The sequence below is a fragment of the Vombatus ursinus genome, unplaced genomic scaffold, assembly GCF_900497805.2.
Source record: "Vombatus ursinus unplaced genomic scaffold, bare-nosed wombat genome assembly UNPS02009205.1, whole genome shotgun sequence".
NCBI lineage: Eukaryota > Metazoa > Chordata > Mammalia > Diprotodontia > Vombatidae > Vombatus > Vombatus ursinus.
Window position 1 is genome coordinate 10,889,208 of NW_020948983.1, and position 13,832 is coordinate 10,903,039.

A 13,832-nucleotide genomic window follows, 5' to 3' on the forward strand; every position below is an offset into this window, starting at 1 on the left:
ATTGAGCTTCCACTATGTGCATCATGCTGGGCTAGGTACTGAGTGGGACAGAGAAATGGAGACGACCATGGTTCCTGGCCTCAAAGAGTTTACAGTCTAGTAGGAGACACAATACGTATTTGCGAATAACTATAGTACATGGCAAAGTATGAAAAGTCAATCAACAATCAATTAACAAGTATTTATTAAAGGCCCTTTATATGGCAAGTACCTGCCAGGTAAATGGGATACAAAGACAAAAATTAAATAATCCCTGCCCTCAAGGAGCTTACATTCTATGAAGAGACAATATATATACATATAAACAGATCCAAAATGTATATATGCAATAAATATGAAGTGATTTTCTGGAGCAGGCCCTAACAGTTGGAATCAGGTAAAGCCTAGGTAGGAGGTGATATTTGAGCTGAATTTAGTTTTGAAGGAAACCAAGGATTCCAAGAGATGAGGAGAGATGGCATTTTAGGCATGGGGGTAGGGGGTGGGGAGAGGAGGCATCCTGTGCAAAAGCAGGAAAATGGGTCATGGAATGTTGTATATGAGGACTAGCAAGAAGGCTAATTTGGCTGGACCATAGAGTACAGGAAGGAAAGTAACATATAGCAATTCTGAAAAGGTAGGCAGGATATATGGTTAGAATTATCAGTTATGGCTGGGTTGTGAAAAGTACAAACAGAGGAGTTTGCATTTGATCTTAGATGAGATGGGGAGTCAGTGGAGTCTGGCGATCAGAGGAGTGACATGGTCATCCCTGCGCTTTAAGAATATTACTTTGCCAGCCGTGCAGAGGACTGACTAAAAAGGGGAGAAACTTGATTGTTTTTCATCTCCTTTCCTTCCCCTCTTGGAGTCATTGGCTAAGACAACATTTAAAAGATAGAGAAACAGAACCAACCCAATTGTTTTTTGGGAGCTCTGGTGAGATTTCATGAAAGAGAAAGGCTCTTGTCACAGATTCATGTAGTCCCAGGGTCTCCCCTGTAGGGTCATTCTAAGTTATTTATAGGGTCCTTTGAAATGGCAGGATACCAAAATATGTGTAAACAAAAAACATGGTTATTTTCACGGAATCCCAGAAAAAGGTCCTGGATGAGATAATCTAAAAGGCACCTGCTTATCCATAATGGGCTATCAGCAAGGGCTACACTTGACCTGTCAGAAATACAGGGTCTGGGTTTTTGTGGAAAAACTTTAGAAAGGCATGACCCTGAGTTCTCTCCCAGGAAGAAAGTGTCTGGAGACTTGGTGTTTTGATGATGATAACTATGGCTATTAGTCCTAATTAGAATTCCAGTGAGAATTCAGTGTGGAAATTCAATTCCAGTCCTCTGGGGTAGATCCCAAGAGAACAGCAGCTTCTGCCAAGTTTGGCTAATGTAAACATAGAAAAGATATTTCCCTTATCTGAAATGAGCAAAATGTTTTCTTTAATCGAGGACTATGCAGGGGTCTGGCTTGAAACAAAACTGCTGGCAAAGGAATTTTGTATCTCATGTTGGAAAAGTGGTTGATCTATTACTTAACTTGCAAACGAAGACACATCAGAGTCCTGGCACCTAGACAGACAAATGTGCCTTTGCCTTTTGCCTTTAATCCTTCAGGCAGATCTGAAAATCTGCAGCTGGGGTATTCTGGATACACCCTTGAGACTGATAATCCAAAAACTCTCTCTCACTCTGATGAAGCCACTGAGGCTAAGTTGTGCCCACTGGAGTCAGTGACAGGTCTAAGGCAAGGAAGTCCAGGCAGGGAGAGGGAAGAGAAAGGGAGAAGAAGACTAAGAGAAGAAGGTATAGAGGGAGAGACCAGGAGAGAAAAAAGGAAGGAAAGAAGTATATTTGGTAGCAAATGATGGCACTGAGTGGTCTCCTTCTCAGTCAAGGCATGGTCATAGTACAAAAAGCAAGAACCCTGTCCTTCCTTCTTTACCTTCAATTGCAGTTCTTTGTATCTCTTGGACATCCGAATGAGCAATTTCTCACCATTAATCACAGCAGACTTCTCTTGGTAATATTGCACCATTGCCTGGGCAGCTTCAGTGTAAGCCATTTCCAGAAAAGCCTATACCAAAGAAAAAGAAACATACTTATTGGACTCATGTGTTAGCACTTTTTATTTGTTATTAAAAGGATCAGTCTTGGCCCCCAACCCAGGGGGTTTCATTACTATGGAATCAAAGGCACCTTCTTTTAAGACATTCCTTACTTGAGTCCCCTGGTATAGTGGAAAAGAGCCCTGCATTTGGATTCAAGGAATATAAATGTGACTCCCATCTTTGCTACCTACAACCTGAGCCTCAGTTTACTGCCTTGTAACGTGAGGCTGGATTGCATGACTTTTAAAGTGCCTTCTCGCGTTAAATGCCTGTGCCATTGCACTGACTGTCCCCATGCACTGAACGCTCTTCTTCCTCAGCTCTACCTCTTAGCTTCCTGGGCTTCCTTTAAGATTCAATTCAAAGCCCACTTCCTACAGGAGATTTTTCCCAGGCCCCCCAGCTATTAGTGACTTCCACTCTGACATTACTTTCCATCTACTCTGCATATATCTTGTACGTACCCACTCATTCACATGTTGCCTTCCCTATTAGAATGTAAGTTTTCTGAGGTCAGGTGCTTTTTTTTGAATCCTTACTAGATAGCGCAGTGCCTGGGCACATGGCAAGGGCTTAATAAATGCTTATTGACTGCATGATCCTAAGATTTTATGGCAGTTTATAATAAAGAAGCATGGCACGCTAGAGAAAGCGCTGGACTTGGTGGAAGGAAAAACATGGGTACACATCCTACCTATGATCCTTATAATAGCGTCACAGGTTTAGAGCTAAAAGGAATACAGAAACTATCCAGTCATTTTATAGATGAGGAAACTGAGAACCTTGGACCATATGACTTGTAAGGTCTTGTCCTGTACATGCTAGCTATGTAAATGTGGACAAGTCACTAAACCTCTCTAAGCCTCGGTCTCCTGGATAATACTACCTACAGTACCTACCTCACAAGGTTGTTTAAGGATGAGGTATGCCCAATGCTTTAAAAACTTGAAAGTATTGCATAAACACCAGCTGTTATTAAGTTTACAGCATGTTAAATCTTAAATATGCATAACCATCTTGGGTGACATAATGCAAAAGTGATTTTCCAAGGATCAAGGCTATCGATAAATATTTCCTTTAGGCTAGGCACTAACTATTTTACATTATTAGTGATGGTGATGGTGTCGAGAGACATAATTAGAAGCCCATAGTATTTGAATCCTGACCGCCTATGGATGCAGAAATCATCCTAAAATGTTATACCTGGAAGGGATCTTGGAAATTATGTAGTATAACCTCTTCATTCTACCAGTGAGGAAAATGAGCCCCAGAGAAGGGAAATGACTAGGCTACCATCATCACAAATGATATAGTTGCAGATCCTTTATTAGAACTAATTTCTTCAGAATTCAAGTCGGAAATGCATATGCCTGAAGTAACAGGACACATGCCTGGAAGTGTGTTTGTTGTGTGTCAAGAAGAAAGAAAACTATTTTGATGACCGCCTCACATTTTCGTCTCTCTTTAACTCCTCCCATAAAACATTATGGGTGAGTTGGGGTAGAGGTGAAGATATTTCTTATGAGAATCTGTCTACCTGGTGTTTCTGGACTGATTATTTTGACCGTTTTAAGCTGTTTGTTTATTCTAAAAGCTTTAAGAAATAAACTAAATTGAATGAAATAAACTCAATCCTGCCTCTCATGAGGGTTGAGGAGGAAAAAGCATGGGTGACTAGGAAGCTCCAAAAGTGAGCACCTTATCTAAGCTCAAAGCCTTTCTCATACCTTCGAGTTGAATCTTTTGTGGTAGATTCAGGGGGAAAAATTTATATGAAATCCTTTTTTAAAGAAAAAAAAATTAGTTTCTTATTAGCTACTTTCTCTGTTCTAGGCCAGCTCATAGCAGAGTGAGAAGGACTATGCAGTCAGGTGCCATAAGTTAGATTCCCAGCCCCGCTAACCAACCAACTTTCTATGTAATTTTTATAAGTAAATCCTCTAGTAGTGCCAGTTATCAAGTTAAAACAAAAAAAAAAAGCTAATCTACAGCAGCATAGGGAATCTCAATGCATTTATACTGAAAGTAGAACTCTAGAACCTTTAACCAAGGAGAGTGGCCACGCACCTTAGGATGAGCAAAATAAATGGAGGAATGTTTGTGACTGAGTTGCCAAATTTTATGAGGAACTGTGATGAGGAAAAAGAATCATGGCCAGTTAGGAATCATCATAGAGAAAAGGCTTCTTCTTGAGTATCTTGATTCAAAGGTAAAAGCAAGAATTTTTTGACTCCTATCAGAAAATTAATACTCCTTTTTATCTTTGGAAATGGAGCTAAAAAATGCTCAGTCCCCAGAATACCAGGCACCTCAGGAAATGTAAGATCACTCACTGGTTCTGTTCCTCATGTGTAAAGGGGAACAGAAACATATCTTTTAATAATTTCACTCTCTTCCCTGCGCTGGCTTGGGGCTGTTGGAAGAGCTAGATGACAGAAGAAGAAAGAAGAGTTGACAGCTATCACAAAGGACTAATTGATAAAACCTGTTCCCAGGCAGCTCTTGACTGGTTCTAAATTCAGCCTAACACATTCAAGGAGCTGATGTGGAATATAGTATTAGCTCTGTGGGTAGAATATGGGGCTCCTGGGGCCAAGGTCATGGTTTCTATCTTTGTTATGGGCTCATTAACATTTCTCTGTTCACCGGTCACAGACCCTACCCCTGCTCCAGCCACTGGAGACTCACTAAAAAGAGGACAGGATGAATTAGGGCTTCAAGTAAAAATCTCCACCACTGGAAAGGATAACTTTAAGTTAATTTTCAACTGGTAGTGGTCAGCTCCATATATGGAAGGCAGTACCTTTTAAGTTAATGTCATTCTTATCTATATAAAACTTATACAACTTTTTCTGCTTTTGTAGCAGATTTCATATATTTCAATGCAAAAGTACAGAATACAGCTGAAGGGAAAAGGAAAGATAAACAAACCTGATTGGTAGACTTCATGAGAATATAATTGGTTACTTTTCCAAAGGGGAGTCCCAAGTTAATGACATCATTCTCAGTGCAGCTTCCTTCAGGGAGATTACAGATGTGTACCACTCGTCCAGCAGTGGCTTTCCGCTGTGAGAACTAATGGGAACAAACACCAGTGCTGGTCTTCAAAACATACCTCATTCGTTCAGTCATTCATTCATTCTTTCATTCAGTCAACAAACAGTGGCGAAGCTCCTGTCCTTTACAAAGCCCCTATACCAAGCTGAGAGAGATATAATTATAAATAAAATATAGCTCCTGTTTTCAAGGAATGTATAGACTAGCGGGGGAAGCAAAAAATTAAAAAAAATTCAAAACAAAATACAGGTGTACAGAGCGTGAACAAGTCATTACAAAAGCTCTGAGAAAGGGGGAAAAATCACTTTTGGTTTTAAAAATCAGTGGAAGCTTCATGGAAAAAGGTGTATTTGATCTAATCCTCTCTCAGGACTAGGCATCTGCTAGCCTAAGGAGTACAGTGACAATGGCGTGTTTTTTGTGCAGTGCATAAATGAAGAAGAGTAATCCATTCCCATAAGCCCTTGCTTGAAGACATTAGAATAAAAACTCTCACAGGGAAGATTGTGTCTTTTCTGCGCTGACAAACTCCAGTTAATTCAATTCAATAAACACTTAGGAAGTACCTAAGTGCAAGACACTATTCTGGATACTGAGGATAAAAAGATAACAAACTGCATAGTCTCTGCTTATCCTCAAGCACTTTACATTCTACTAAAGGTGTATATGACTTCTATGCACAGAAGTATAATACAAAGTAGTAGGTGATTGCTACTAAAGGGAGAACTAGATAAAATACTCATAAAAACTTGAAGTAGGAGAAAATATTTTCACACTTGGGGATTAGGGAAATTTTCACAGATGAGTTGGTACCTAAATTGTGCCTTTAAAGAAGGGGTTATGAAAGGCAGAGATAAGGAGGGTGCACATTCCAGGCAATGATACACGAAGGCATGGAAATGGCAGATGACATTTGAGTTCAAGGAAATACCAGCAGTTTAATTTTGTATGGAACAAAGAATAATGTCCAATTTGGCTTGAAGGGGAGCAATGTAAAGTCAGTTGGGCTTGAAGGGGAGCAATGTAAAGTAAGGCTGGAAAGGTAGACTGAAGATTGCCTTAAATGCTGGTCTAAGGCACTTCTGTTTTATCTTCTAGACAATGTGGAGCCAAGTGAAGTACTTTAAGGGAGACTGTTGACTTTTTTTTAAACCATGCATTAGCAAGATGGCAGCTGTGCAAAAGAAAGACAGGAGAGATGGAGAGTCTGGACCAGGAACACTAATTAGGAGATTCTTATAATAGTCCAGGTGGGAGATAATGAGAGACTGAACTACACTGCTGGCAGTGGGGATGAGAGAAAGGGATGGATGCAATAGACTTATGAAGGATGAATTCCTGAGATTTAGCAACTGACTGTACAGGAGAAGCTGAAGGAATCAAAGATCTGAAGTTTCAAGCCTGCAACTAGGAAATTAATAAAAATAATAATAATATGCATTAAGGTTTACAAAGCACTTTTACAAATATCTCATCATAACCCTGGGAGGTAAGTGCTATTATTTTCACTATTTTACAGATCAGGAAACTGAGGCAGACAGCGCTTTAAGTCACTTGCTCAGGGTCACAAAGCTAATAAGCGTCTGGGGCAGGATTTTAACTCAGATCTTCCTGAATCTTAACCCAGCACTTTTTCCATTGTGCCACTTAGCTTCCATTTAGATAATATTTTAATTTAACTATTAGTAATAGCAATAGCAGCTGACATTTATATAGTACGTTACAGTTTGCAAAGTGCTTGGTATGCATAATCTCACTTGAGCCTGACAACAATCCTGCAAGATAGGTGCCACAAATACTATCCCTGTTTTACAGATGAGGAAACTGAAACCCAGAGAGGTAGACTTTCCTGGGGTCACACAGATAGTAAGGACATCAGTATAAGAAATAAAATTTGACCTCAGGTCTTCCTGACTACAAGTTCAGCATTCTGTCCACTATGGAACACTGACTCTAAAGTGGGAAGGTGGGAAGATGAGTTCAGTTCCAGTCATGTTTCCATTCGAGGTGCTATTGGGACATCCAAGGGGAGATTCTAGGTGCAAGGATTGGGGGAGAGAAGACAGTGTGAAGTCATGAGCACAGTGATTATTACTGAACTCATGGGAGGAACGGGATCACCCAGGAAGAGAGTCTATTAAGAGGAAAATGGCCTTCAGGACAGCCATAGTGGACATCCAAACTTTTGGGGGGCAGAAAAATAACAACGAACCAGTTGAACCAATGAACCAGCAGCTGGACAGTCAGGAGAAGCAGTGCCACAGAAACCCAAAGAGAAGACTTCTGAAGTGTTGATTGGTGTGGAATGGTCCAGGGAGAGGAACCCTTAGAAAAGGTCATGGGATTTAATAATTACAACACTGGTGACCTCTGAAAGAGAAATTTCAGCAGAGTGGTAAAATTTGAAGCCAGATAGCAAGACATCAAGTAGTTGGTGAGGGAGAGGGGAGTGTAAACTATATTTCTGGGCAGCTAGGTGGCATAGTTGCTAGAGTGCCAGGTCTGAAGTTAGAAAGACCTGAGTTCAAATCCAAACTCAGACCTTAACTAGTTGTGTTACCCTAGGCAAATCACTTAACCTCTGTTTGCCTCAGTATCTCAACTGGAGAAGGAAATGGCAAACCACTCCAGTATCTTTGCCAAGAAAACTCTACTGGGGTCATGAAGAGTCAGACACAACTAAAAACAACTTAACAACAACAACAACAATATTAAGGGAGGTACAAGATTTTTAAAAAGTTTTTTTGTTTGTTTGTTTTTAAATGGATAAGGAAGACCTAAGCATATTTGTAAACACTGGGAAAAGAGCCAGTAGATAGGTAGAGCTTGAACATGAGAAAGTAATAGTTTTTATCTCTATTATGTACAGCTTATTTTTTGAAGCTTATATTAAATTTAACATGATAATAGCAGCTACCCTGCTTATTAGTATCCTCTTCTGAATTTACTTCTACTCTCTTCTGTGTATTTCTAATGTGGTGTTGCTAGTCTTTTCTTTCTTTTCTTCTTATTTGTTACATCACTTTCACTACCCTCCTTTCTCTTCTCATAAGTCCCTAATAAAAGCCTACCCTTGTAACAAACAGAGTAGGGCAAAACAAATTCACACATTGGCTATGTCTGAAAAGGCACGATTCTTTCTGGAGATGGATAATATTTGATGTGGCAAGCCACCAGAGGAAATGAGAAGGGATGGGTTTGAGGGTACGAACAAAGGTGTTTATTTCGGTGAGGAGAAGGGCAACCTCATCCTGGAAGAGCAGCAGAAGTTGTAGAAAAATTGCGAAGGAGGGAGGAGGGGAGTTGAGAGAACTTGGGTCAGATGCCCTCAACCTTCTCAATAAAGTAGAAGATCATTTGTTGAGTGAAACTTGAGGATGGGGGCAGGATGGAGGAGGGAGAAGACCATGCTACCATGGAAAGAGCTTTGGAATTGGAGTCAGAGGACCTCAGTTCAACTCCTGGCCCTGCTGATTAAAACCTGTGTGAGAGTGGGCAAATTATTGAACGTTTTAGAGTCTCAAATTCTCATCCGTAAAAGGAGGGGGTTGGACTAGGTAATCTCTCAGGTCCCTTTTGGCTCTAAATCCACGACCTATGAAAAGCCATTAAGAGGAGTAGAAAAGAACACTGTTCACAGATGAAAAAAAGGATTGCAGTGTAATGGTGGCACCCCAGGTGGGTTTAGACAATATGAATTTATAGTAGGCCCAGGCCATGTGGTTCTCCAACAGCTTTTAGCTACTCAGAAGTAGGATCCAAGAGGGGAGAATATGATGCGAGTGCATGAGGAGATGGGTCAGGTTCCTAGAGTTTGTACAGTGAATGAATAGGGAGGAAGAATTCATGCCTACACACCAAGGCCCACGTATATAAACAAAGACATTCATAATGATTGATAAAAGTCATTAAAAAAGAAGCTTCCAGAGGGCAGGAATTATGTTCTTCTTATGCTTATAATGTTTAGCGCATATCAGTAGCCCAAGAAATACTGAAGCATGAATCTACTCTATGAAACTGAAAGACTCATTTCTAAAAACAAACAGGTTACAAGATTATACTTTAAATTTCCATAGCCACCACCTCTCATAGCTAAAGTAAAATTTTACTTCAAACTGGGATTTAGGTCTGGGTTGCTTCTTTTGTGTGTGTGTGTGTGTGTGTGTGTGTGTGGCAATTGGGGTCAAATGACTTGCCCAGAGTCACACAGCTAGAAAGTGTTGTGTGTCTGAGGCCAAATTTGAACTCAGGTCCTCCTGACTCCAGGGCTGGTGCTCTATTCACTGTACCACCTAACTACCCCTTGGGTTGCCTCTTATGTAAAGATAATAATGTATTTGGAGATTTATGTAAGGGCTATTACTCGGCAATTCCATTTTGAAAACTTTTTTTATTTCTTCTTTGTACTGAGGATAATTAAATTCACTAAAAATTCCTCTTTTGGAGTTTAGTCTCAGATCCAGTCTAAGTGCCTCACATCATACCTCTCCCTAAAGGGACTCAGACATCAATTGCTCTCCCAGTGGTAACTGTTTCCCAAAAGTGGAAAGGCCAGTCTGCATGTTGTTAATAAAGTTCCCAAAGCAATCACCTATCTCCCTTAAGTGGAAATGGAGCTTTCTGCATTCTGTGCAAAGACAGATCTACACATGAAAAAGGTATGTAACTGAGCTGAGCGAATGACATTTAGACCCCTTCTGAGGAGAAGGATGGGAGTGCCTTTTAAAGAGCTCTGGATCTCAGACCTTAGAGTGAGCAGTTCAAAGCAAGATGCAAATCAAGTGAGTTTTCTCAAGATCAAGTTCAGCAAAATGGTTTCTCATTTGGGTTTGGCAAGTAGGGAGCTGGTATATGTCTTTGTGCCCAAGTCTTCTGTGATCAATATACAACTTCACTTAGGCAAAGTTGCTATCTGCACTATGAATGAAAAAAAAAACCCCAAAATATCCCAAAACTCTGTAAAGATTTTAGCACACCTGTCCTTGCCCCACTGCCTAGTGATGAGGGAAGTAAACAGCAGTATCAGCTTCAAAGTTTTCTCTCTAGCTTGAAAGAAAAGTCTGAGTTCTCATTCCTACATTATTAATGCAATCTCTACTGGCTAGGCTGGAATATCCACCTCCCAAAAAATAAATACCTTCTAACATACCATTAAATCAATGAAAGGCAATCAATCACAGGGGTAGAAACTGACACGGGAAAGGGGCTAAAATGAATGCTTGTAAAAAAATTTTTTTTTAATTTAACAAATATATATCTGCGTACCCTTGGGCAAGTTCTAAAATCCCATTTCTCCTGGAAACTTTCCCAGACTAACCAAAGGAATGGTGATAATGATAGCTTTCTCTAATCTCCTTTGTCTAAACAGGAAATTCCTGTGTCCCCTTTTTTGACCACCACCCCAGTTCCACTTAGATGCACAATTGTTCCACAATAATAACAGCAATAATATCACATATTTATATAGTGCTTTACATACAATAACCCTGATGGAGAGACAGTACAAGTATTACCTCCATTTTATCGATGAGCAAAATGGGGCTTAGAGAAAGTCGAATGATTGGCCCAAAGTTAAAGGGGAGTAAGTGGCAAAACCAGACCTCAAACCCAGGTCTCGATTCCATGTATGAGACTTTTTCCCACTAATACAATGTTGCATTATGTATGTATGTATGTATGTGTGTATATGTGAATATGTGTATGTTGCATAAATGTATATGTATATTCACACATGTCTAAGATCACCTGTTAATTTACATTCCTTGTGTACTTCTTTATGTCAGAGGGGACCCTCCTTGGGGACCCCAATAAAATTACAAGCTCTAAAAAAAGCAGGAACTACAAGTCTGCAATTTTTTTTCACAAAAAGGCATTCTGTTTTCACACCATCCAGAGCTACTCTACTTGATTAAATGATATTTTTGTTTATTTTTTTTATTTTTTTTCTGTATTTCTTATTTCCCAGTTACATGTGAAAACATTTTTTTTAAAAACATGTGTTTTCAAAACTTTGGGTTCCAAATTTTCTCCCTTCCTCCCTCCCCACCCACCTTCATTGATAAGGCAAGCAACTAAATATAGGTTATATATGTGCAGTTATGTAAAACACTTCCATAGTAGACATGCTGTGAAAAACTAACTCTATTTCCCTTAATCCTATCCCGCCCACCCATTTATTCTATTCTTTCTTTTGACCCTGTCCCTCCTCAGAACTATTTGCTTCTGATTACTCCCTTTCCCAATCTGCCCTCCTCTCTATCATTCCCCTACTCTCTTGTCCCCTTCCCCCCCTATTTTCCTGTAGACAGATTTCCACACCAATTGAGTGTGTATGTTATTCCCTCCTTAAGTCAAATCTTATGAGAATAAGATTCACTCATTCCCTCTCACCTTCCCCTGTTTCCCCTCTACTGTAAGAGCCTTTTCTTTTCTGTTTTTTTTTTGTGGGATAATTTACCCCATTCTACCTCTCCCTTTCTCCTTCTCCTAGTATATTCCTCTTTCACCCCTTAATTTTATTCTCCAGATATGACCCCTTCATTTGCAACTCACCCTGTGCCCTCTATCTATCTATATCTGTATATACGTACATATAATTTTTCCCCTCCAACCACCCTAATACTGACAAAGGTCTCATGAGTTACAAATATCATCTTTCCATGCAGGAATGTAAACAGTTCAACCTTAATAAGTCTCTTATGATTTTCTCTTTCCTGTTTACCTCTTCATGTTCCACTCGAGTCTTATATTTGAAAATCAAATTTTCTATTCAACTCTGGTCTTTTCATCAAGAATGCTTGAAAGTCCTCTATTTCACTGAATGACCATTTTTTCCCCTGCAGGATTATACTCAGTTTTGCTGGGTAGGTGATTCTTGGTTGTAATCCTGTCTCCTTTGCTCTCCGGAATATTATATTCCATGCCCTGCGGTCCCTTAATGTAGAAGCAGCTAAATCTTGTGTTATCCTGATTGTGTTTCCACAATACTTGAATTGTTTCTTTCTGGCTGCTTGTAATATTTTCTCCTTGACCTGGGAACTCTGGAATTTGGCTACAACATTCCTAGGAGTTTTCCTTTGGGGATCTCTTTCAGGAGGTGATCAGTGGATTCTTTCAATTTCTATTTTGCCCTCTGGTTCTAAAATATCAGGACAGTTTTCCTTGATAATTTCTTGAAAGATCATGTCTAGGCTCTTTTTTTTGATCATGGCTTTCAGATAGTCCAATAATTTTTAAATTCTCTCTCCTGGATCTATTTTCCAGGTCAGTTGTTTTTCCTGTAAGTTATTTCACATTGTTTTCTAATTTTTCATTCTTTTGGATTTGTTTTACAGTGTCTTGATTTCTCATAAAGTCACTAGCTTCCAATTGCTCTATTCTAATTTTTAAGGAAGTATTTTCTTCAGTAATCTTTTGGACTTCCTTCTCCATTTGGCCAATTTTGCTTTTTAGAGCATTCTTCTTCTCATTGGCTTTTTGGACCTCTTTTGCCATTTGGGTTAGGCTATTTTTTAAGGTGTTATTTTCCTCACTATCTTTTTGGGTCTTCTTTAGCAAGCTGCTGACTTGTTTTTCATGATTTTTTTGCATCACTCTCAGTTTTTCCTCTACTTCTCTTACTTGCTTCTCAAAATCCCTTTTGAGCTCTTCCAAGGCCTGGGACTGATTCAAATTCTTCTTGGAGGCTTTGGATGTAGCAGCTTTGGCTTTGTTGTCTTCTTCTGGTTGTATGTTTTGATCTTCTTTGTCACCAAAGTAAGATAATATAGTCTGACTCTTTTTGCACTGCTTACTCATGATCCCAGCCAATTACTTGAGTTTTAAACTCTTTGTTAAGGTAAAAGTCTGCTTCCATGTGGAGAATGTACTGTCCCAAGCTTCGGGGGTTTGTACAGCTGTTTTCAGAGGTACTTCTAGGAACCTGTAAATTTTCAGTTCTTCCAAGGTGGTATGATAAGGGGCGATGTGTTTCCTCTCCACCACCACAAGCTCCACTACACCAGTGTTCCTCCTCACCCCAGGACCACCCCTCAGAACTGTGACCCAGATCCAAGCACGGGCAAAGCAAGAGATTCCTGCCTCAGCAATGACAAAGAGATCTTTGCAATCCCCCTCTGATCAGCCACTCAATTCCCCCTCAGTCTGTGGGCCGGAAGCTCAGGAAAAAGCCGTGGCCCCAGGCCGCGCTCAAGACTTGCTGAGACCTAGTTCCTTTCTCACCTAGTTCCTTTCTCACTGCAGTCACAGACTTTTCCCCACTGACCTTCCACATTGGCGTTGGTGGGTTGACAAGTCTGGAAACCGCCACAGCTGCCTGCGATTCAGTCCTCTGAAGCCTGCTCCAGGTTTGCTGAGGCCTGCCTGCCCATGCTGAACTGCGCTCTTCTCCCCGCCCTCCACGATATACCTTTGCAATCAACCATCCAAGCTGTCTTTGGCTGGAAATTTGTTTCACTCTGTCTTTTTGTGGGTTCTGCTGCTTTAGATTTCGTATAGAGCCATTTTTTTAGGTATTTGGAGGGCTTTGGAAGAGAGCTCACAACAGTCACTGCTTTCCCTTGGCCATCTTGCCTCCGCCCCCTAAATGATTTTCTAAAAGCCAACACAGTGCTTTCAAAAACTGATAATTTGAACTATTAGTCACCTAGCCCAAACTTTTCAATTTACAAGTGAAAAAAAA

At 40.1% G+C, this 13,832-nt stretch overlaps 1 protein-coding gene across 1 annotated transcript in view; it reads right to left on the reverse strand.

Annotated features, from left to right (window-relative positions):
- RBM20 (RNA binding motif protein 20) overlaps nucleotides 1-13,832 on the reverse strand; it is a 236,296-nt gene that overhangs the window by 33,827 nt on the left and 188,637 nt on the right. The window contains exons 6-7 of the mRNA XM_027851849.1: nucleotides 5,027-5,170; nucleotides 1,930-2,061 (exon numbers count right to left, since the gene is read on the reverse strand). Of these exons, the coding sequence (XP_027707650.1) occupies nucleotides 1,930-2,061; nucleotides 5,027-5,170 (276 nt within the window). The remainder of the gene's footprint in view (nucleotides 1-1,929; nucleotides 2,062-5,026; nucleotides 5,171-13,832) is intronic.